The following is a 25,718-nucleotide window of genomic DNA, read 5'->3' as shown; positions in this document are numbered from 1 at the left end:
TGCCTTTCATTTACCTATCCATGTAACAGTTCTATTAAAAAGCTACTGTGTGGGGTCAGGATTGTAACTTAGTAATAGAGCACTTACCTGGCATGTATGAGCACGATCCTCAGCACCACATAAAACAAACAAACAAACAAACAAACAAATAAATAAATAAATAAATAAATAAATGTATTGTGTCCACCTACAACTAAAAAAGTATTTAAAAAAAAAAAAAAAAAAACTAGGGGCTGAAATTAAACTCCTATCTCTCACCATGCACAAAACTCAACTCAAAGTGGATCAAGGACCTAGGAATTAAACCAGAGACTATTCATCTAATAGAATAAAAAGTAGGCCCTAATCTTCAACATGTGGGATTAGGCCCCAACTTCCTTAATAAGACTTCTATAGCACAAGAATTAAAACCAAGAATCAACAAATGGGATGAAATCAAACTAAAAAGTTTCTTCTCAGCAAAAGAAACAATCTGTGAGGTGAATAGAGAGCCTACATCCGGGGAGCAAATTTTTACCCATCATACATCAGATAGAGCACTAATCTCTAAGATATATAAAGAACTCAAAAAGCTAAACACCAAAAAAACAAATAACCCAATCAATAAATGAGCCAAGGACATGAACAGACACTTCTCAGAAGGTGATATACATTCAATCAACACATGAAAATATGTTCATCATCTCTAGCAATTAGAGAAATGCAAATCAAAACTACTCTAAGATATCATTTCACTCCAGTCAGAATGGCAGCTATTATGAAGACAAACAACAATAAGTGTTGGCAAGGATGTGGGGAAAAAGGTACACTCATACACTGCTGGTGGGACTGAAAATTGGTGCAGCTATCTCAGTCTATACCCAAAAGACTTAAAAACAGCATACAATAGGGACACAGCCACATCAATGTTTATAGCAGCACAATTCACAATAGCTAAACTGTGGAGCCAACCTAGGTGCCCTTCAGGAATGAATGGATTAAAAAAAAGTGTGGCCTATATACACAATGGAATTTTACTCAGCCATAAAAGAGAATAAAATCATGGCATTTGCAGGTAAATGGATGAAGTTGGAGAAGATAATGCTAAGTGAAGTTAGCCAACCCCAAAAAAACACATGACGAATGTTTTCTCTCATATAAGGAGGCTGACTCATAGTGGGATAGGGAGGAGAAGCATGGGAGGCATAGATGAATTCTAGATAGGGAAGAGGGGTGGGAGGGAAAAGGAGTGGGCAGGGGATTAACAATGATGGTGGGATGTGATAGATATAATTATCTAAAATACATGTATGAAGACACGAATTGGTGTCAACATACTTTATATACAACCAGAGATATGAAAAACTGTGCTGTATACATGTAATAAGAATTGTAATACATCCTGCTGTCATGTATTTTTTAAAAAATCAATTAAAACAATCTACTGTGTGAATCTATTCTAGGCACTGATATCAAGATTGTACAGTACCAACAGTAATATCCTAACTAGCCTTATTTCAGTATTTCTTACTGTCTGTCCTCCTTAGGTCCTTGGTATTTCCAGGACTTGAGTTTCCAGCCTTCCCCTCAATTCTGCTAAGGAAAATCTATTCAATAAATCAGTTCCTGCTTCACTGATTAAAGACTGCTTCTATGGTTGAGATCATGAACCCAGCTCATTCACACCTACCAAGATTTACAATGACTGTTTCAAACGTGCCTTCTTCCACTTCATGATTAATATTCCATAGCAATTATGTTATTTGGTGCTTACAAAAATATGGACCATCTTTAATACTTGGTCCCCATAATAAATTCTGCAAGGTGTTAATTATAATACCTGTTCAGCCAATCTAAAAAGTAAACCCTGAGGTTACATATGGGGGTGCAGAGAATGTAAGGTCTAGGTTTGGGCATCAGTCCAGGAATCAGAAGAGCCCACCCCTGCCCTGTACATTCCACTCACAGCTAATCCTCTTTTATTGTTCCTGGAGCTATAAATCACATTTTTTACATTTTACCATCTCTTTTGCATTTGCAAATTAAGAAAACTTCATGCAATAACTATCCTCCAACTTCCACCTTCTCTATGTTGATGAAAAGTTTCTACTTACTTTGAACCATTTTGTACAGCTTCATTTTATTTATTTATTTAGGTACTGGGGATTGAACCCAGGGGCATTTTACCACTGAACCACATCCCTAGCCCTTTTTTTTTTTTTTGACAAGGTCTCATTAAGTTGCTTAGGGCCTCACTAAGTTGATGAGGCTGGCCTCAAACTTGTGATCCTCCTGCCTCAGTCTCCTGAGTCACTAGGATTACTGTCATGTACCACCACGCTTGGCCAGTACACCTTCACTTTAAAACAATGTAAGCAGTACACCTTCACTTTAAAACAATGTAAGAAAACAGCAGCAAATGAAAATGTTGTATCTATAGATTCCCCAATACAAGGGACTATTAAATTTTGTAATGAATTTTTCTATTGGCTTTAAAAATTCTTTTAGTAGCAAAACTAATTTTAAAATAAATCCAGGGAATCTTATGTAGAACCTCCCCCCACACACACATACTGTACAGAATTGGTAAGTCTGTAGCTACGATGAGTTAAGACTAGGGTATACAAAGCATTCAAAATTGGCTTCTTCATCCCTTGGTCTTCTTTCTGCACCATGGATATATCAGGGGGATAAAGATTAAAAAATAACTGGACTTCATCAAAGTATAATTAAGCACAGATGCCTTAGGACTCACCCAATCAAGTGGAGAACGCATGAACACCTAATGAACAGCATGACCCACTATTTTGATAAAGATTGTGTCCAGAATGTAGGTGATTGCAGATTCATGTCCATCCTGGAGATTTCACCCCAGCCAAATGGTTTGTGTTTCAGGCTATCAACTTCTAAAATTCTAAAAATGCAGATACCCAGGCCTCCTCCTCCCAGAGGTTTTGATTCTATAGTCTTAGTAATATGCATTTTAGTACAAGCCTACATGCCTCCTTCTCAAAGAGGGCTCCCCTGTCTGCTTTTTCCAACTCTGCTCTCCACAGTCACTCTCTATCAAATCACCTTTGATTTATTCCCCTGCACTTGAAACTGCCCAGTGTTATCTTTTTAATTAATTTGTCTACCTATTTATTCATTGCCTCTCCCCACTGGAATGTAAACTGTAGGATATTCAGGGGAGAGCAGTAGAAAGATGTCTGCTTTGTACACCACTGAACCCTTTCTTGATGAATTTTTGCTGAACTAATTTTAATAATGCAAGTGGATCCTGGAATATAGAATTTAAAGTACTGAAACACTTCTCTAGAGAGATCAGGCATCTTGCCTTAGAATGTGGTTTCAGGCTTACAAAAAATGCTGCCTGGGGAGGTGAATGAGAAATTCTAGGCACAAAATGCTTAAGGAGATATGCAGGAATGAATAAGAGGTTTATGTCTCAGTTGATTCAGTTTTCAGCCAAAACAAATTTGTTCAGTACTATTATATGCTATGTATGATACAGAGGTTAATTAAAAATTGCTCTTGGTAGCAGAGAAGATAACAATTCAAACATAAATAAATACAATTAAGATTAACTATAGTAGATACCCTAAATCAAATGGGATCTATATCACAAGTGGCACTACTATATTGCAAAAACATTCAGTTCTCCTCAATATTAATCTACAGATTCAAGGAAAGATCAGTCAAAACCCAAAAAGTACTCCTTTACTTTAAAATATCTAAATGGTGGGGGCGGGGAAAGTCACACTCATACATTGCTGGTGGGACTGCAAATTGGTGTAATCAATCTGGAAAGCAGTATGGAGATTCCTTGGAAAACTGGGTATGGAACCACCATTTGACCCAGCTATTCCTATCCTTGGTCTATACCCAGAGGACTTAAAATCAACATACTATAGCTATGCAGCCACATCAATGTTTATTGTAGCTCAATTCACAATAGCTAAGCTGTGGAAGCAACCTAGATGCCCTTCAATAGATGAATGAATAAAGAAATTGTATATATATACACAATGGAATATTACTCAGCATTAAAAGAAAATAAATTTATTACATTTGCAAGTAAATGGACAGAATTGGAGAATATCATGTTAACAAAGTAAGCCAATCCCAAAAAAACAAAGGCCAAATGTTCTCTCTAATAAGTGGATACTGATCCATAATGGGGGTGGGGTAGGACATGGGGAAAAACGGAGAAACTTTGATTGGGTAAAGGGAAGGGAGGGGTCGGGAGGGAGTATGGGGGCAAGAAATATGGTGCAATGAGATGGAATCATTACCCTAGGTACACGTATGTGCACATATGGTGCGACGCTACATTGTATACAACCAGGGAGATGAAAAGTTGTGCTACAATTGTGTACAATGAATCAAAACACATTTTGCTGTCATATATGCCTAATTAAAATAAATAAGTTAACTAATAAAAAAAACACTATAGGAGGGGGCTCTTTCACAGTCATTTCATGAAAAAATATGAACAGAAATTTTAACAAAAATTTATTTTTCTCTTTAATAAGATTTTTTTATAACCAATATTAGTCAATCTAATTGTCATAGCATCAATAGCAATACAGAATGCAAAGCAATTCACAGAAGAGGAAACTCTGGATTGCAAATGCAAGTGTACCTTAAAGACTATCAAAACATCCCTTCATATTCTTCTTAGTTAGATCTAGAGTAAATATTCATTTCTGGATTGCATCTGACTTGGTTCTCATTGTTGGAGATAAACATTTCCATTTGTGGAACATGCTTGTTTTCCAATTCAGAAAGATCTTGTGCTTTGATGACATATCCTTTCCCATAGATTGCATCATACATAAGATTTGTTTAGTCTTCTGTGCTGCTTTCTACTTCTCAGTTCTGGGAGTCCTGATTTAAATGGTCTCACAAAACAAACCTGTTTCCTAAGACTAACATGAGGATGGGGAAGCAGGTGGACAATTTTTCCATATGTGCTTTAACACATTTACTTTCTCCTCATCTTCTTTCCCTTGCTCTTTTTTTATTTTTCTTCCAGCAATTCTCTATAAATGAAAAGAAGAAAAGAAGAGAGGGAAGGAAAAAAAGAAATAGAGGAAAGAAGGAGGAAGCCTGGATGCACTGGATGGAAGTGACCAATATAAAAAAAATATGGCTGGGCTTCTAATAATTTATGGCCTTCGGTGAGCTATCAAAAAGAACCAGGTTACTTGGGAATTAGCCAATTTGTTCTAGCTAATCCAACACCTTCAATGGTAGTCAAGTTAAAATGACCCATAGTGAAATATCAGCACAGTGGAAATATCAGCAACATTAAAAACCTGCAGTCAAATCTGAAATCTACCTTTAGTCAAAAATCAGAATTCACAGCAAAAGTTTGGCCTTTTAACAAAGAAAATGATTGGGGCCCCCATATATGTACCCCATGGACCACCCAGGCATTGCTAAAAAAAAAAAAAAAAAAAAAAAAAAATCTAAATGCAAAAGTAAAACTCCAAGTATAGTAAAATCTATTTAAAAAAACAAACACAAAGATATGAGATGTGTTTTAAAAACTAATATTAGTGTATTAATGCAGGAAACATCAAGAAATTAATGGAATAAAATAGGCAGAATTTTTCAAGTTGCAAGTCAAAACCAACTCACAGGTCAGAAAATAATTTAGTAGTTATGACCAGATTTGCTTTTTCATGGGTTCAGAAGAGCAAGAGAAATTATCCAAATGTAGCACACGTATGAGGGGGAAAGGGTTGTTTGATGAAATTTTTGTTTCATGTGTTTGAATGTGTGAGCAGTGCATCAGATAAAATTTATTTATTACTTTGGGTAGCTTGAAAAATACTCAAACAGTTAAGAAACAATAATATAGGAATCTGGACTCTAACTAGCGTGGAACATCTCAACACTGTAGGAAAAAAGAGTACAACATTAAGGGAGTTGAGATACTAATATCTACACAAAATAATAACAATAAAATTAGTTCCCTGTCACACACAAATCACAAAACTGTGTTCCCACTGGGTTAAAAAGTGAAGAGCAAAAACTTGAAAATAATAGAAAAAAAAACATAGGGTAAAAAATTTTCACAATAAAAAAAGAATATAGGTTTAAAAGCAAATGGGAGAAAATACCTACAACTTCCATTAAAAATCCAGAAAGAATCAGTCTTCAAAATTTATACCTCCCTCATTTAAATCAACTTTTAAAAACCAATACCGAAACTGGTAAAGAATATTAACACAAGTACATGCTCTCACAGGCAAAAGTATGTCCAACTCCAAAATACAAATGAAAACAACAGTGCTACAGCTCCTCGTACTCACCAGCAAAAACCAAAGTCTGATACTGTGAAGAATTAGAGAACATTTAGGGAAAATTGTGTTCAACTATACGGGCAGGGGAAGAGGCAAACCATCCAGATATTTTGGAGGGCAATTTTGAAGTGTCTATGAAGATAAAAAATACATGTAATTTCTTAAGTAATTCTACTTTGTGCTATTTATTCAACAGAAACATTCAAAATTATGCCCTGGGAAATATATGTAGGGTGCTCATTTCTATATGATTTATAATAGGAAAGAATATAAGCAAACTCTTCAAGAAAAAAAGGCTAAGTAAACTGGTATATTTACACTGTACATACAAGTAAAAGAAACATGCTACATCATATGTAATATGGCTAAATCTCCAAGCTGATAGTAGAGGGGAAAAAAAAGCAACTTTCAAAAAAATACATAGGGATATACTATTAATATTTAAAAATACAAAACAATACTATATAATTTCCATATTTCATTTACCTGCTTTGAAAATATTAAATGGAAAATTCCAGGGGCTGGGATTGTGGCTCAGCAGTAGAGCGCTCGCCTAGCACCAGCGGTACCCCGGTTTGATTCTCAGCACCACATAAATATAAATGCATTGTGTTGTGTCCATCTATACCAAAAGTTAAATTTTTTTTAAAAAAAGAAAATTCCAGAAATAAACAATGTATAAGTATTAAATTGGATGCCATTCTGAGTAGCATTATGAAATTCACATCACCCCTCTTTGTACCTCCTGGGACAGGAATCAGCCTCTGTCCATCAGATCGCTTAAAATGTATTTGCTTTCTGCCTATTAATCACTTATTATCCATCATCATTGTCAGATTATAACTGTCACAACATATCACAGTGCTGTGCTCAAGCAACCTTATTTCACTTAATAATGGGATCACCAAAGGGCAAGAGTAGTGAAGCTGGCAATCTGGATATCCCAAAGAGAAGCCAGAAAGTGCTTCCTTTAACTATCATCTCATATCACCACAACAAGAAGGTAAGTACAGTCCAGTAAGATATTTTGAGAGTGATGACATTTTACATACTTTTTATTATTGTTGTTGTTAATCTCTTACTATGTCTAATTTATACATTAAACTTTATTATAGATGTGTATATACAGGAAAAAACATAGAACAACCATCTCCCAGAATCTGTGAGGGATTCAGAATCCAAAATCCATAGATACTCAAAGCATATGATCTACATATATCTTCCTACACACTTTAATCTCTGGATTACTTAGAATACCTCATATCATGTACATTGTGTGGAAATTGCCATTCACTGTATTGTTTAGGAAATAATGACCAAAAAAAAGCTGTAAACATTCTGTACATATTTTTATCCCTAAATATTTTTTAATATTTTTGAATCCACAGATTCAGAGCCCATGGATAAAGAAGACTGCTCATGTACTGTTCAGTACTATGGCTTGGGGCATCCACTGGAGGTCTTGGAATATTCCCCCCTGAAGAATGGAAGACTACTGTATGCATATAAAACAGAAGTATATGGTGCATATACTATATACATACACATATGTGTAAGTATATATACACACATATACAGTACTATATGCTAAAACAGTACTATAGTTTTTATGTTGCTCATGTATATGCCACACCTGTGCATGCATGCACACACATACAGAGCATGAGAAAGAAGCACACTTTGAATAGAAGTTATCACATGAAAGAGGGGATAGAACAGTGATAGAAGTGCTGGTTAGTAGCAGGGCTTTGACATGGTCTGTGAAGTTTGTGACTTTTATCTCTAGAAGTTCTGTTTTTGATAGTACAATGTTCATTTCCCACATTTCTCATATTTCTAACATTTGTTCCTTTGTGTGCCTATCTTGTGAAGTTCAGGAACATCTAGTCTACAGCTCCTTGGCTGGCTCGCAGACCAGGGGTTGCTTTGTTGTTTTTAGTATTTCTCTTGGGTCACATTCTCAATATGGACTGCACAGCCAGGTGGACAATGTGTCCTTCCACTGACGTTTTTTATGGTTTTCCTGTGGAAAAAGCACCTGCCAGGGATCCTTTTCTGTTATTTGTCAGCTTGTAATGCAAGTAATATAAATGTGCAATCCAAACATCCTCCAGGGCAGGCCCATATCTTTGAATAATCAGAGGAATCTTTGGTGGGTTTGGGGGTGTATTTTTAATTGACAGTAATGGGAACCTTTTGTTTTTAATGCAGAAAAAGGCAAAACAAAGAAGCCAACTTGTCATCACCTTGTGCTGTCAGCTGATGCCCCACCCAGCTGTCAGCTGATGCCAGGTCAAACCTTCCACTGTTTGTAGCCAGGAAAGGATCAGCTTTCTGGGGTTTTCCAGTTCCTACTCTCCTCTCCTGGCATAGATTCAAGGCTGGGTTTTTATATCTCTGTGGCTCTTAAAACTTAAGTACCTTGGCCACAGACACAAGGAAACCCAATACAACATCAAGTCCCAGGATTGACACTCTGATTACCAATATTGGTCAGTAGAAATTGTCTTTACTTTCATTTGTCCTTGGCTGTATATTTAAGATAAGGTTTACTGTACTGAAGACATGCTTAGATGTGGCAGGAGGGTTTTCAGATTCTTTAAATTTATTAGAATGCTGGAAATAATGTTTTAATGTTTTTTAAAGTAAATTCTATTTTACTTACATAATTAAAAGTTCATAAAAATATATACAAACATCAGAGAAACATGTAGCTCTTATCTACCTGAGCCTTATCAGAGATGTGGTTTTTGGCTTAATTCTCTAAAATAGGGAGCATTTGAACAGAAGAAGCAGAAAGGAGGGATGAGGTGGAATTATAATAGATCCGGTTTGCTGTCCCACTTGGGCTGTGTCCTGGGCCTCTGAGCAACAACATCTGACTTTTTGGTGTGAATAAAGTGTCTGTGATTATTGAATCATATGTCCTCCCATGGTGGAGGGATGGGGAACAGTTGCCAGGTACTGTGGTTTAGATGTGAGAGGTTCTCCCAAAATTCATGTACTAGAGGCTTGGCCGTGAAACAGCAGCATTGAGATGTTGGAACCTTTAAGAGTGAAAGGTCCTTAGGTCACTGAGGGCCCCACCAAGGGATCAGGTACCTCTCTGGGGAACCCTGAGTTCTGGTGAAAGGGGTGTTATAAAAGGAGCAGGCCTGGCACCACCCAGATCCCTGTGCTTCCTGACTTGAGATGTGAAGCTTCCTCCCACATTCTCTACCCCGTCCACCACAAGGCCTCCCAAGATCCTGCGTCATGCAGTTTGCACTTTGAAACTCCAAATTGAGTGATAAACAAACCTTCTGTCTTTATAAGTAGTCTGCTTCAAGTATTTCATTAAAAACAGCTCTCTCAAAAACCAGATCTACCCTCTTTTACATGTAGAGCAGAGAGGGCAAATGGGATGATTTTGTCTTCCAGGGGACTTCTGATTTCCTATCTAATAGGTAAAAGCCAGGATGCTGTTAAAAACATCCTACAGTGCTCCAAACTGCCCCCTAGGATAAAGAATTACCCAGCCCAAACGTCATCATTTCTGCTACTGGAAGCAGTTCTCTGTTGGAGAACAAAAGCCACTCGCAGCTGTGCCACTTGTACTGCTACTGTGAAGCCCTCTCCATCTTCTCTTTCGCTCCCCGGGAACAACAGGACTCATATTTTGTCTTCTCTGTACATGAAGTCTTTACATAAGGTTTGATGACTGCCTCTGAGAAATATCATGAATAGTCACACATCATTAGAGTCATTCTAGAATCTTCTAGGTAGCAAGAGTCTGGACAGCCAAATTCTCACTTCTTTTCATCAACTCAATCATCCTACTGTAAAGCCTGAGTGCTCCTGACCCAGAACTCTCACCTGCATGGGTCTAGAAAACATGGCTATCTTTCCTCAGTGTGACCGATCTTCCTAAACCTTACATTGTGCTTAATTTGCTTACCTGTAGTTTCAACACCTGCTTAACCCACCTCGTCCCCTCTTTCCTCACCAGGCTAGCTGCTCACATCAGCATGGTAAATACAATGTGCCATTGGGTTACCAGGGTGACAAATGATGGCAACATCAACAGGCTGCTCAAGAAAACTGCCAGCTGATGTTTTGATTTTAATCACATTGGTTAAACTATAACAAACTATTGAGATTCAAAACACTACAATGTGCAAAGGGGGAAAAACATACACACACACTGAAAGTAACAATACAGAAACATTCTAATTGTGATAATATAATAAACGACTTCTGAATACTGACAATGGAGATCAGAGGATATAGCTCAGTGGTACAGCATTTGCTCAGCGTGTGCAGGGACCTGGGTTCAATTCCCAGCACAGCAAAGGGAAAAAAAAAAAAAAAGTCCACAAATATTAACATTGGAAAACTTAGAACTGTGATATAAAAACAGTCCCTTATCAAAAGATCTGCTTCAAACCAGTGATACAATGGAGTCTCATTCAGCCATAAAGAAGAATTAAATTTTTATGTCATTTGCAGGAAAATGGATAGAACCTGAGAGCCTTATGTCAGCGAAATAAGCCAAATGCAGAAAGTTAAGGGTTGTATTTTTCCCCCCCTCTAGTATGTGGAAGCTAGAGAGGATAAAGGAAAAGAAAGGTGGGACACAGGGGTTTCACATGAAAATAAAAGGGTGACCAGTAGAGGTAGAGGAAGAGGTAGAGGCTGCAAAGCACAATGGTTAACAGCACAGGCTCCAGCACCAGGCTGTTTGGATTCAGAACTGATCCCCAATTTGGGACCTGTGATCTTGGTCAATTGACTTCATCTCTTTATGCTTCTCTTTTCTTATCTGCAAATTATAGATAATAATCATGCTCACCTCAGAGGGCTACTATGATAATTAATTAAATTATATTTAGAAATATGTACATAGTACACAGTCAACATCGTGAGTTTATAAAGGAAATAATTAGCAACATTTTTAAAAATATTAAGTAAGTAAACAAGTAGGCCTTTTGTAAGTCAAGGGTCATGTTTTTCATTCTTCCAGGCACAGGGCCCAAATGTTTCCCATTCTCACTAAGTTAATGTGTGAAGAAGAATAGCCAAGATGGTCATTCTGGTCCAAAATTGGTTGATCTTTCTATAAGAAACACTTTAACCTAACAGTAAGACCACTTCTAAAATAGCCAAAGGGAAGGAAAAGATAAGTAACAACATAAAAATATTAAAAGTACTGTTTATAGATAAACAATAGCAATGATAAAATTAATACAAACAATGATATGACAATATGAACATACTCCATTCATGAAGTAGGTTAAAAACCCAAATGATTTAAAGTCCTTAATGTGAACCATCATGAATCATAATAAAACTTAAACGAAACCCTAAGAAAATTCTTGACTCCCAATAATCATCAGCATGCCTTCAAATTTAAATTCTGTGCTCTAGTAAACGTAACTCCTAAAACCAAACTTTCATGAGAAGGCAAGCCGACACACAGCCCTACATGGAAACACAGCCATTCAATTCACAAAGCACAGGGCCAGTGTTGCAGAACTTACGTCAGACCTTTTGTCAGAAAAAAAAAAAAGAAAGAAAAAAAAATCAGATCCTTTTTTAAAGTCTTAATCTTAAAAAGACTGTACAATAGCGAAAAGCTCCAAACTTAAGACTTTCAAGTGTCTCAAAAATCAAACAGAGACATTCCTTTATCGGGACAGACAAGTAAACCAGCAGGAACATTGAGGGAAATTGAGCAAACAAATGTGTGTACACAGATGGCACAATCAGGCAGTGTCACCAGTTCTCAGGATGTTCTGCAACTCAGTGCTTGCTCAGACTGGGGGCAAGCTGAAGTTCAAGAGTCCATGAGGAGAAGAAACGACACACTGAAGTTTTCTCTTTGTAACAGTAAGAAGACTGGTTTTAATTACATTCTTAGAATAAAAGAGTTGCTAGGTTTTAAATCCTCCAAACAGATCAAGTAAATAACCAGCCTGGTGTCAATTTAAAAGGCCATTTCTTGCTGTTCTATACGACTAGCTGTTCCAATAAGTGAAGGATACCTACTGCCCACACTGCCAGACTGGCCAAAGAATTTGCAAACTTAGGTCTTCATATAAATCTCTCTTATGGAAACACCTCATCTTAAGGAGGTAACCAACAACCAGAACTTGAAAAAAAGTAAAGCAACAAGTAACAACACAGATATGTTGTATTTGGTTTTTAAAAGAATAAATTCCAAATATCAGAAGGGGGACATTTGGAAACCAAAAGAACTGCAGGGTTATAAAAATGTTCTACCCAACATTGATAGTCACATGAAACACAAGTAGAGAAAGATTTCACACATGGAGGAAACCATTATAAACTGGACATAAAAGTAGAAAATACCGGTTATTGACTTAGTAAACAGGTTTTAAATATTTCAAATTCGAATTGTAATATTTTATAAGACAGTTGTTACTAAAGCAGACCACTGTTACTACTTTAAAGAACTCTCCAGTTACTTTTGAGGTCCTGGAATCCAAAGTTGTGAAAGAGCAAGCAGAAAAAGCAGAGCTGAGTCTGGCTTGGGGATTCTTTACTGGTTTTCCCACAGCTCTGTCAGTGACTTATCTCAGACCATCATTAGTTACTCTGGCTAAATGGTTTCCAGAAGACAGATGAGTTCTCCCCTCGGTGCAGCATGGTTCTAAAGGATACACCAGCAGGAACTAATGAAAGCATAAGAGAATCTGCAAACCTCAATTAATCCTCCCTTTCCCCCAGGTGACCCTCTTTCAAAAAGCCTTTCTCAGACCAAGCCGGTCTGGAACAGCCTCCACCTCCCTGAAGCCAAAGCACGATGTGTCACTCACAGGGTAGTGGACCTGTACGGGTTACATGTACACTTCTCCCACCAAGCCAGGAACAGGGATTAGAACTTGATGAGTCAGAGAACACTGGCTTAGTTAAATAATGTTTAAAAAAACAAAATTTGTTGGCATTGTAGTATTTGAAACATGATATGTTTACCTGTCAGTGATATGCTATGAGTCTCCAAGGACAGGTTAGAGTATTTTGTCATCATTTCTTCTCCAACAAGATTTGTAAAAGCTGAATCTGTAAGAGAAAAAACATGGGATCAGACATCTCATCAAGACTAAATGACTATCTGAAAGTCAGTTTGTAACAGCTAAATTGCCATTGTACACTATTATGGATAAATAACATTTTTTTCAGGATTATATTAAGCTATTAAATGTGACCAAATTTCTGATTTTTTTTTTCTGTTTCTTACTTACCTAAATGTACTGGGTATTTACTCAGACAGCTGTTTTCTTTGATAAATACCTCCATTTTCTTATTCTACAATTACAGATCCCTTTAAAAACATAAATGAATTGAAAACACTAAAGAATTAGATAATAGTGAAAGAAAAGGAAATGACAGAATGAGGCAAAGCAAGCAGGACATGGTGGCACATGCCTATAATACTGAGGGTGAGGCAGGAGGATCACAAGTTTGAGGCCAGTCTCAGCAACTTAGCAGGCACTGCTTCAAATAATAATAATAATAATAATAATAATAATAATAATAATAATAATAAAAGCAGAATTAGGAATATAGCTCAAAAACAAAGCACACCTGGGTTCAATCCCCAGCACCAAAAAAGAAAAGAATGAGGCAAAGAGAGATGAGAGAATAAAGAGTGATGAAGGGACTATAACAAAGGGCAAGGGAAAATAAACAAATAAAAACTTTGGGCATTAGAGGCAGAGGACAAAATGGCTGCATGTGAGGTATACATTGTTTTCCAGCTATGGTTATAGTGTAGCATGCCCTTTAGCAACCCACTTCCCTTTCCTCTGTCACTGGGTTTGAAAATTTTCATGAAAGAAACAAAGTTTCCATTTTTACCACACTCTCTCTTCAAAGCCTCTCTCTCCGCCCCTCCTCCTCCTTCCACAGCCTCTTGCTTCTTTGAGTAGTAGACCTCACCCTAGCAAAACTCCAACAAACTCTAAACAAGTCAGAGAAGAAAACAAAGCTTCTCAACTTGGCTGCATTCTGAAATCTTCATTCAATTTAAATTAAACCTGAGCCTTTTTTATTGTACTTTTTAAAAACACTCAGAAAGTTATTTCTAATGCAAGATTAGATTTCCAGTCTTTTCCTTTTTCTAAAGGTATGAAAAATGCTATCAAAGTATATCACCTTTTTTACTTCAATTTTACACGTGGCTTAAAACACTGCCTAATAAAAGCATGTACCTACAGAACCTAATTGTCCAATAAGCTGTTTAAAGGTTTAATCATTTTGAAAACAGTTTTGAAGGCTGAAATGCACTTTCTTATAATCTTTAATAACATATGTAAGTCATCCTGTCCTTAGACAGTGATTATATAGAAAAATATGTCCTGAGTTTCTCACTGGACTCCCAGGGATGGAAAACCTCTTCTCCACCCACACCTAATATTTATTCATTCACGTTCATATTCTCTCTCCTACCCACTTCCAAAAGCAACATGGGGCAAAGGCATGGGGATAGCTTGCTAAAAGGGCTCCCATTAATATTCTCTTCTTAGTGAAGATTCTGGGTTTTGTTTTTTTCTTTCCATTCCAGGACATAGCTCATTTAGAGGTTGTTTTAAAGAAAAAATACCTCAGGAAAATCAAGGCAGATACCACTCACTCATGGATAGGAAGAAAAGAGCTGTTCTGTATATTATCAATCTGTGAAGTTTATAAAACAAAGTTTTGGTATCTGCTTCCTTGCTAGGGAAACCTCTTTTCTTGGCCTACTATGGAACAGGATGCAATGGTGAAGGTTATTTAACACACTCCTCATGCTGAAACAAGCCCAAACCCCTTTTGAGATCATCAAACATCACTTGTTGTTGTTGTTGTTCACACTCTCAGTAACAATAAGAGAATGACATATGCTTAAAAAGTGATTTCTGGGGGCTGGGATTGTGGCTCAGTCATACAGCATTTGCCTTGCACGCGCGAGATACTGAGTTCATTCCCCAGCACCACATAAAAAAAAAAAAAAAATTAAATAAACAAAGGTATTGTCCCCATCTACAACTAAAAATATTTTTAAATGATTTATGTCTCTCTTATTTCTTTTTCATATAAATAAGTGAACATATAAAGCACCTGACACATGTTTAATGCTGATGAGGAGTAAGAAATAGAGTAAACTCAGATTTTGCCCAAGCTAAGGTTAGATCCCTTTTTTCTGTTTGTTGGAATGTAGATCCCAGATGGGTTCTTCTGTCAAGAGGTACCTGTTTGGTACATCATTTATAACGGTAGCTGATAGGGCCACAATTTGTGATTGAGTCATTAAAATTTCAGAGTCACACTAATTCACTATCACCAGCCTGTGTGTTTCACACATGCTGACCTCTAAGCTGTACAGTGAGAAGCCTGAGCCTGGCAGTGGGATGAGGGTGAAGGTGAGGCCAAAGAGATCAGCCAAGGCCGGAGCTCCCTTCCTTTTACTCATCCCCAGGACCTATTAGGGAAGAACCCATCTAGGGTCTACCTTCTAGGGAGCAGAGAAAAGGATCTAAGCTGAGCCTGGGCAAAATCTAAGCTGACAGCAGTCGAAGGGACAGGAGAGGAAAGAAAAAGCAAGCTTCAGGGATAGTTTCAGAATATGCTAGCTGTTTTGCCAACTTTAAATTTCCAGTCCATATATTAGAAGTACAATCACACATCCACAGACCTGGCACCACTTACCCCAACTTCACATTCTCTTTAAAAACATCAATCCTCACCAGGTTCCAATTTCCACTGAACAAGCCCCAAGTACAAAAAAACACACATATAACCAATATGATTTCTACTTTCCTTTTAAGAGGCAATCTGTACACCCGCCATGATCAGGGTAAGAGCTGTTAGAATAGTAAAAGTGAGAAGTTCTTTGTTTAGACAAGATACTTTTTGATCAAAAGAGTGAGAACATAAACCTTATTGCTTTCAGTAGGAGGACAGCTTGCAGGAGAGTGACTCAGCTAACTCTGGTATATAAAGAAAACTGGCAGGAGATTCAGGCAGATGTGGTTTGAATATTTCCCTGAGAGGAGTAGGCTAAGTCACATAAAGACGTGTAATATGGAGAGGCAGGAATTTTGTGTTCCAATCCAAGTTCTGCCAGTTACCTACTACTTGGAGTTTCAAAATATGATACATCCAGCTCAGTGCTTTGATGTTCTCTTTCCACTATAAACCTCATCTCATAGGGGGAAAAAAAAAAAGGAGGGAGAAAAAGGGAAGATTGGGAAAGTTGTGTAAACACTGAGAGATGGAGCCAAGATCGTGGTGCACATTCTTCAAGTTATCATGATCATCCCTTTCTTAATCCTCACTGGAAGTTTTCCACCTGGCACTCTTTTACAGATAGTGGCCCAAATGCCAACATAAAAGAGTAACATCTAGGGCTAGGGTTGTGGCTCAGTGGTAGAGCAATTGCCTAGTATACGTGAGGCACTGGGTTTGATTCTTAGCACTGCACGTAAATAAAAAAATTAAAAATAAAGGTCATCAACAACTTCTAAATTTAAAAAAAAAAAAAGATTAACATCTAATAGTTATTCCAGAAATTAGAAGATTTCTTTTTGTTCTTCAACAGGAGCTGGGACATGAGAGTATTACATCAAAGAATTGAGTAACATCCCAATTTTCACCTATTACTACTTTATGTCAAAGAGCAAAATGGACAACACTGAGATGTGTTTCACATATTACCTTTTAAAATTGCTGGAGGGGCTTATGATTTATGCTATTAACACTTTCAGATAAATAGTTGTGCCATTATGTACCCAAAATATCAAGGTAACATTTTTACCAATTTAATTTTGGGGCTTCATTTAATTGAACCAAATTGGGAAGGACCAAAGGGAAGAGTATGGACTTCATCTATGACATAGTCGAAGTTGGGACTGGGAGTATATAGCTCAGTAGTAATAGTGCTTGCCTAGCATGTGTAAGGTCTTGGGTTCCATCCCGAACAACACAAAAGAAGAAAGAAAAAGAAAGCATAGATTATTATTAAAATAAATAGAATATTTTTAAATTTTCACCTATATGCCAGTTGCTATCAATATACATAATTTAAATTATTTTAATAATTTCTCATTTTAACATTCTAATACTTAGCATTGTAAATGTACAGCCCAATTATAAAAGCAGTACAATTTAGGAATCAATCATATATACTTTATATAAAACAAAGGTTTAGAAATCAGAATATTTTTTTTCCCCATAGGAACAATACTGTATATAACCATGAGAGCCCATGACCAGTGGTAAAAAGCCATTTAAGCCAGGACAGTTTTAAAACACCTAATTACCAAGAAAAAATGTTGCCTATAAACAATATATTTAGAACTGCATGAAATAGTCCCAGCCCTTGTCTATAACTATAATAATAGAAAGAAAAGAAGGGAGAGAGTAAGGCTACTTTGGGTCCTGGGCATTATTCTCCAGTGGGATTTTTGTCAAGAAAAGAGGTGTGTCAAGAAACATAAGCAAGTTATCCTGATGGGGCCATTTATAAGTCAGCCCTTATAAGTCAGAGAGAGATAACAGTCCAGATAAGGAATGAATAGTTTTTATATAATATTAGGAACTACTGGGCAAGAAAGCCATTTACAAGCAAGTTAAAAGAAAAAACCCTAATGACAAGTGCAATGTTTACTCTTATACAGCCTTACAAAACATTCTACAACAACAGTCCCCCACAACAAAGAATTATCCAATCCAGAATGTCAGTGACCCAAAGCTGAGAAACCTTGATTCTGAACATATATACCCTCAACCTTGATTCTTCAAAAGGCCTGTGACACCGTGGTCAGTCCTGTTCTACTTAGTTTAAGTATAAATATTTTAAAGCATGAACATTTCTTGCCACACTTCCCCAACAACCACCACCTCCCACCAGGGGCCTATTTTGAGGGCCTTTTAAGAAGAAAAACCACATGTTGGATGGAGCCCTAAAATGCAAACCAGGAAACAGCTACAGCCATTAGATAGCTCATTGCTCTTGGCTAAGTCACAAAAGCACTTTGGGCTTCAAGATCAAACAAAATCCTTTCAGATTCTCAAAATTTTGTAACTAGAAGGCTATAAAAAGATTCAGTTCGGGGATTAGGGATATAATAGTTATGATAACCTCAATAACTTTAAGAATGCAAGAAAAAGCTTATTTTCAATGAAAAGAATAACACTATTTTTAAATATAACGTCTATTATTTCTATACGAACATTCCTAACATATTTTGTTATCCTTGAATACTGATGATGTCTTAGAAGTACAGTTTATTTTTAACAAAATGTTATTATGTTTTTTTTTCCTTCTATGTAGGAACATGTGTCCTAGGTTGTTTATTCCTAATATTCACTTTATAATGTGAAACATATGGCCAGCTATACAAAATTAGCTTCAGAATTATAATCTAAGACAACCACCCTCAACATATATACTCCATTCCTCTTTAAGGACATATAATTCTTTGGGAAACAGAACTGAAGAACAAAATTACTAAATTATTTTTTTGTTGTAATTGAATGCCTATCTTAAACCAAGCTTCCCCCCACCAAAAAAAAAAAAAAAAATGAACTAATTATTTTTCTCTTCAATCTCAAATAACAGAAGAATTTCAAGAACAGAACTTTTTTTCCCTGAACCATATGACAATGACAATGCTGACCACATGACATTACCATATATTTCCTACAAAAGAAATACCCCAACATCAGCCCAATATAGCCTGAAGATCTGGAGACTAACATTCATGCATTACCAGATCATCTGGACACTCTAGATAAGTCTCCCTACAAAAGTCTCCCTACAAAAGTCTCCCTTTTTAGCAAAAGGTCCAGCTCAGTATCACATGCTCCCATATCTCTCCTCCTTCATTCTGGAAGAGCTCCAGTCTTCTCCTGACTTTGATGACCTTGACTCATGAAAATCCCAGGAGAGTTCTGCTGTAATATGGACACATACAGGGTAGACACCTTTGGCATAAATATCACTGAGCTAATGCTGTGTTCTTTTCCTTGTACACCCTATTAGAGCACACAATTTTTTTCCACCTTTATTGATGTTATTTGGTTTGACCTTTGATTAAGGTCGTGTTTACAGTCTTTTCTATTGTAAAGTTACTTTTATCCCCTGTGAATCTATAAGAATTATTAGGGAAATTACTTGGTAGCTGTATAATACTTGGTACCTCATTAAACTTTTCATTGACTAATTCATAACAGTATGTGCTCAAGATTTCCCATATTATTCAGTGGTTTATAACCCATTAGTATCATTATCTACCTCGATACTCAGTTTGTCCCAGATTGTCCAGTGGGAGCCCCTTTGCAGTAGCTCTTTCATTCTTTTGACATGATTTGCCATTCTGTGAGGACTTAACTGTTTTCTGACACAAGATGTTCCAGGCTTTTTGTCTTTCTCACGCCAATCCTGAAATCAACCATTTCTCCAAGAAGTCCTGCTTACGTGTAGTAAAGAATGGTACTTTAATCCAAAACCAGGATGCTAATAAATATTCTTATTCACTGCTTCATCTTAGGGAACAGAGCCCAAAATACATGCAAGCATACTCATATACACATACATACAACACATATACATATGTATGTATATTACTTAACATATATCATATACATTATAAGGACATTTACACATATATACACACACGGATACTGTCAATTGCAATCCAAAACCACAGCATTCTACTAGCCCCTTCCACCCACTCCCCGCCACACGCATATCTTCATTTCCTTCTTCTCTAGTGGAAAACCTGGGTCCTAATATCCTTGATAGGCTTATTTAGTCGATCAGTTCCCCTGTATGTAACTAATCTCCCACTGCTGCTGCCTCACCTGTCCCCATGTTCCTCACTCACTCAGGTTGCTTCTGCGTCCTGAACTGGTCTGTCTCTCCTGTATGCCTTACCTCCATGCCTTAATGGGGATCAGATACTGATGTCTAGCTGCCCTGGTATGACAGCCCTTGTCACCCTGCTCAACTCTTGAGACCCTGCACTAGGAAGAAGCACCCTCTTCACGATGATAAGGCTTGAACCCTACACCTGGGTTGCCCTCCTACCTGGATGCCATCCTTACCAGGATCTGGATGCCTTTGGCTCCACTCCCCACGTAAGGATGCTTCCCTGTTCTTCCCCTCCCAGTGGCTATCCATTAAGGGCAAGAGGAGAGAGAAAGGAGAGAGCAGGGGTAGAACACTAGGAAGTGAGTCAGTTGAACTAGGTCTTAATAAATGCTTATATAATTCATTTTAATTATGATGATAAATTTAGGTTAAAATTTTTGATGCATCAGAAATATCCCTATTAAAGGTAGGCTTACAGTAAATCTATCCCTTTAAACAGTTTAAATGCCCTTAAAGATACAAACTGCTAGCACTTTCTCCTGAAATATAGGTAACACAATGCTAGGAAAATGTGGGCACTTGAAAAATAGTCACTTGAACAACTATTTATTCTGGGCAGTCTTTGTGGGATGGTCTAGTAGGGAACAAAGTTGATCAAGGAAGCACACAATCCATGTCCTCTGTAAGTTAAAATGCTAATTTCAAACGACTTCACTGCAAATATTTCTCAAAAAATAAACATGAACCATTTATCCTATTTTTTCATATAATGGTAACGATAAAGATGCTGAAATATTCCCATTCATATTTCTCTTTTACAAAGACACTTTACATTTCTTATATAAATGAAAAAAAAAAAAAAAAAGCCTTCACAGAGTCAAGGTGAGTCCCTGTGCCTAACTCTTTAGGGACTCAAACTGTCAACAAGTCTTATAGCTCATACCAAACACTGAGACTGACTGTATTGTCAAGTGGCTCCAAATGTTCATGGGCATATCGAATTATCTCAAGGAGACAACTCAGCGTTGTGTTTAAGAAAACAAGCTCTGGAATTGGACTGACCAATACTAAATTTCCAGCTACACTGCTTTACTAAATATGTGTACTTGGGCAATTACTTAACCTAAGCCCCAATTTCCTCATTTGAAAGCCAGGAATAATAAAGCTAACTCACTGGGGCTATAAGCTGCACAGTGAAGTAGCTAGCACACAACTGTCACATAGCTTACATTATAACTTATAACCATGTTTATTATCCAAATTTGCTGGAAGACTGGGCAGAGTGGCCCCTGTCTGTAGTTCCAACTACTCCCAAGGCTGAAGTGGAAAGATCACTTAAGGTCACAATTTGGAGATCAGACTAGGCAACACAGAGAGACCTGCCTTTAAAAAAATAAAAAAATAAAAAAAATAACACTCTGCAAAGTCTTAGTTTAACAGAACACGTATCTCCAAGCAGTTCAAAGCATCTACATTAAAAAATATCCAGGGGCTTAGGATATGGCTCAACTGGTCGTGTGCTCGCCTGGCATGAGTAAGGCACTGGGTTCAATCCTCAGCACCACATAAAAATAAAATAAAGATATTATTTTTTAAAAAAAGTATCCAGTAAACTTTACGGTACCCTTTAGCAAAAAAGAAACAATCTCATGGAGAGCGATATAGAGTCTAGAAAGCAAGTTTTGGTTGCCTGATCATTTTTAATTCTAGCTTAAATTTAGATGCTTATTTCTTGCCTTGTATATGACATATGATTTTGTAATTTTAGCTTTACATGGAATTAAAAGAACAGGACTTACATACATACATAGATATTTCTCTCCCCATTCATCCCTTTTGTTTCCACCTTCATTTATTCTTCTTCCATTTGTTTCCTAGCTCCTTCCCTTTGGAACCTGCTCCAGATATTTGCTTAAACCTGATGTCAACAGAATATCAATAGTGCACTCTCTACGTCATATCATTTTAAAGCAGTAGTTTTAAACTACATAGAATCACAAGAGGAGTTTTAAAACTACTTATGTATAGGCCGAATCTCAGGCCAAATTAATCCATTTCTACAGGCAGGAACCAGATATCAGTAATTTTAAAGCACTGGTAATTCTGACATAGAGCCAAGGAAACCATACTTTAAGTACTAACCAAGAACTAATTGATTCTCAAAACTACAAAGTTCTGGAGCTGAAGAGTATGGCTCAGTGGTAGAGCTTCTACCCAGCATGACTGAGGCCTAAGGTTCCATCCCCAGAACTGGAAACCGGTGGGAGGGGGAGGGGAGAAAGAGCGAGGAAGGAAAGTAGGCAGGCAGAAAACCACAGTATTCTGAAAATGAATGTTGGGTGAATGGGAGATAGAAAAACTAGGGATATGGTGGGGTGGAAGAATCGGGACAGTTATTTTTAGGTGGTCTGATGGAAAAGATAAGAAGCGGCAAAGAAACTTAAAAATTAAAGCAACCCAAATGATTTTGTTCAAGTTGTTAACAACTAGGCCTTTTGGAGGGCATGTATAAAACAAAGAATTGTCTTGGATTATCTTTCCTTCTTCATGGTATGTTTTAAAAAAAACTACAGGCTATAGCTTCATAAAAATAAATTACTGTGAAAGGTTGAACTTAGCGCACAGAACCATGTCCCTCGTGGGCAATCTTTACCACTTAAGGGGCAGTGTATTCTTCTGTCCTTGCTGCATGCTAACGCTTAAGAGATTTACTAGCACAGGAAACCAGGTTAGATGGGGGGGAAAAAAAAAAGTAACTATAAACAGGTGAAGCTGAAAAGGCAAAGCTGTCTTAAGCAACACAACCACCACAGGGGGTAGGATAGGGGTATTGTTTTCAAAGACCAAAGTATACACACAAATTATCCTGTAGATTGTGAGGGCTTTGTTTTCTTGGTTGGTTGGTTGGTTGTGTTTTTTCACTTTGCTCTGCAAAACATCCTCAAAGCCAACACCTGCCAGGAGGAAAGGTGATATCTGAGTCTTACTCTCAATTCAAGTAAAGGGAGTTGGCCTTGGGGAATGTGGATTTCAAAACTCACGCCACGTGAGCAGAAGCAAAGTCACTGACTTGTGCCCGCACCCACCCACACATGCTATCGCCTTCTTCCAAAGAAAAAAATCTCGACCCTGCCCCAACACCATCACCCCTGACGATTCTGACTTGCCCGGCGCCACTCGTTCCAGATTCACCCCACCAAGCAGAGAAGCCCGAGCCTCTCCAGTTCCCAGGTTCAGCTTAGGTAACGCACGCCCAGCCAATGGGAGGCCGCCGCCGCCGCTCCACAGCCCGCCTTCGCCAGCATCCGCGCGCTGCTCCCCACCACCGCCGCCCCAGCGCGCCCGCGATGCCCTCCGCCCTCGAGGACTCGAGCTTTGCGCGCCCCTTCCAGGCGCGCCCCGAGCCCTCCCCATCCCGGCCCCTGCACCCACCACACCTGGGGGATCGCCGTCCGCCAAGCTCCAGGGCGTCCCAGCTATTAGGCACACCAGGAGAAGCGGCCAGGCCGAGGGCGCTCTGGGCGCCAGGGGCCCCCGCAGGCCCGTGAGCGCTCGCATGGGGTCAGCGGGCTAGTCCTGGTCCTCGTGGACGCTGCTTTTTCTTTAGCTCGCCGCCGTCGGTGTCCCAAGACCCGGCGCACAGTCGCTGATGGCTCGGGGCTCACTGCCAGTCCCGGGGTCAGGACACGCGAGAAAAGGCTGAGTGGGAGGGGCCCAGCCGCCCTGCCTACCTCCCCCGAGAGTCTCCCTCTGTACCCGAGGCCGGCCCAGTCCTTCGCCCAGCCCCCCATGAATTATGCAGCCCGCAGCCGCCTGCTGGCGCTCCCGGATGTGCAGTGCCACCTCCGCTCCGCATCCTCTCCGGCCTCCTCCTTCTCAGCTCTACTAGGTTGGGGAGGGAGCTTGCTGTAGATGCTGGGCAGGTGATGGCGAGCACATCACTTCGGGGATAGGTTGAAACTCTCCCTACAAACTATTCTTTGCGTGCATCAGAGGCAGGGTTCGCTTATTTACTTTGATGGGACAGACAAGAGAATAGAGAATACTTTTGCTCCCCCCCAGACATCTTCGAGCTATCTTATTAAGGGGATTTATTTTTCCGCTGGTGGAAGACGCTGTCTGTCGGCCCTACCCCCTGGATTTGCTTTAGCTCTTCCTACCAGTTACGCACACCCTTCCCTCCAGTCTCTAAAGGCAAAACTGGGTCTTTCCGGAATAAGGCTTCAGAGCCCCGAAGGCCCTATAGTGTATCTTTTTATTTTCCCTTTGTTTGCTTAGCCTAACAGTTTTTGAGGCGCCAAAAAGAGCCTAAGAAACAACTACATAAAGGACATACTGTGTAAAATGCACAAAGACGTTGAACTTGGTCAAACTCATACACCGAACACCATTTAACGTAATGCTATCCCTTATCCTTCAAGGCCAATAGCTGGGAATTTTTTTATGCTTATTCCAAATATAAGACAACTAAAAAACTTTTTTTTTTCCTTCTTAAAAAAACGGGATCTCCTTTTGTTGCCTACACTGTTAACCAACCCTTGAACCCCAACGATTCTTTGGCCTCAGCCTCTGGAATAGCTGAGACTACAGGACTTCTCCACACAGAAGATATTTTTTACAGGTACATTATAATTATACATAATAGTGAGGTTAATCATGTCATTTTCGTGCATATATACAGAATATCTTTTGGTCAATTTCATTTCCCATTTCCCATTATCTCCCCTTTCCCTCCCCTTCTCCTTCCTTTATTTTACTGATCTCCCTTATATTTTTTTTTCCCCTCTCCCTAGCTTCCACATATAAGAGAAAGCACTCCATCCTTGACTTTCTGAGTGTGGCTTATTTCACTTAGCTTTGTAAATATGGCTTATTTCTGTTAACAGGATACTCTCCAGATCAATTCATTTTCCTACAAATGACATTATTTCATTCTTTATAACTGAGTATAAGTCCATTGCTTATATATATGATGTATTCTTTATCCATTCCTCCACTCACAGACACTTAGGCTGGTTCCATAACTTGACTGCTATAAACATGGGTATGCAAGTATCTCTATAGTATGCTGACTTTAATTCTTTTGGAGAAATACCAAAGAGTAGTATCATGAATGCCATGATGGTTCCATTCCTAATCTACAAAAGATATATTTTTTAAAGTATCTCTTATGAGTTTTGTTCCTTCTTCCTTTCCTTATTGCAGGTCAGGTTTGATATTTATAAATTCATAACAGATCAGCATGCACCAAAAAATGAAAGAAAACATTAGATACAGCTTGTCAGGTTGAACTGCTAAACAAGAAAGATATGCTTACTCCAGAGAGCAATGTTTAATTTTAATTAGTGCATATATCTAAAATATTCCTGTTTGCAGCTTAGTATTATATGGGTCAAACTTTGGAAAATAATAGATTATTTAAATAAGTATTGACAGAATAAGAATGATACAATTCACCAGTGATATTAAATATCTACCAAGTACCAGGCACTTTGTTCAAAATAGACTGCATGACTGGGCATGGTGGCACATACTTCTAATCCCAGAGAATCAGGAAGGTTCACAAG

General features: G+C 38.2%; 1 protein-coding gene across 2 annotated transcripts in view; it reads right to left on the bottom strand.

Annotated features, from left to right (window-relative positions):
* The window catches only part of Emb (embigin), a 54,630-nt gene extending 30,801 nt beyond the window's left edge, over nucleotides 1-23,829 (bottom strand). Inside the window, exons 1-3 of one of the 2 annotated variants that reach the window (XM_076857303.2) lie at nucleotides 23,589-23,829; nucleotides 13,269-13,355; nucleotides 88-108 (exon numbers count right to left, since the gene is read on the bottom strand). In XM_076857303.2, coding sequence (XP_076713418.2) covers nucleotides 88-108; nucleotides 13,269-13,355; nucleotides 23,589-23,709 — 229 coding nt within the window. In that variant the 5' untranslated portion in view covers nucleotides 23,710-23,829. The remainder of the gene's footprint in view (nucleotides 1-87; nucleotides 109-13,268; nucleotides 13,356-23,588) is intronic. The other variant, XM_076857304.2, reaches the window with a different exon arrangement.
* Between the last annotated feature and the right edge of the window lie 1,889 nt (nucleotides 23,830-25,718).

This window comes from Callospermophilus lateralis, chromosome 5 (assembly GCF_048772815.1).
Source record: "Callospermophilus lateralis isolate mCalLat2 chromosome 5, mCalLat2.hap1, whole genome shotgun sequence".
In the NCBI taxonomy this organism is placed as follows: domain Eukaryota; kingdom Metazoa; phylum Chordata; class Mammalia; order Rodentia; family Sciuridae; genus Callospermophilus; species Callospermophilus lateralis.
Note: the sequence above shows the minus strand (reverse complement) of the source record. Positions and strands in the feature narration are given on the sequence as shown.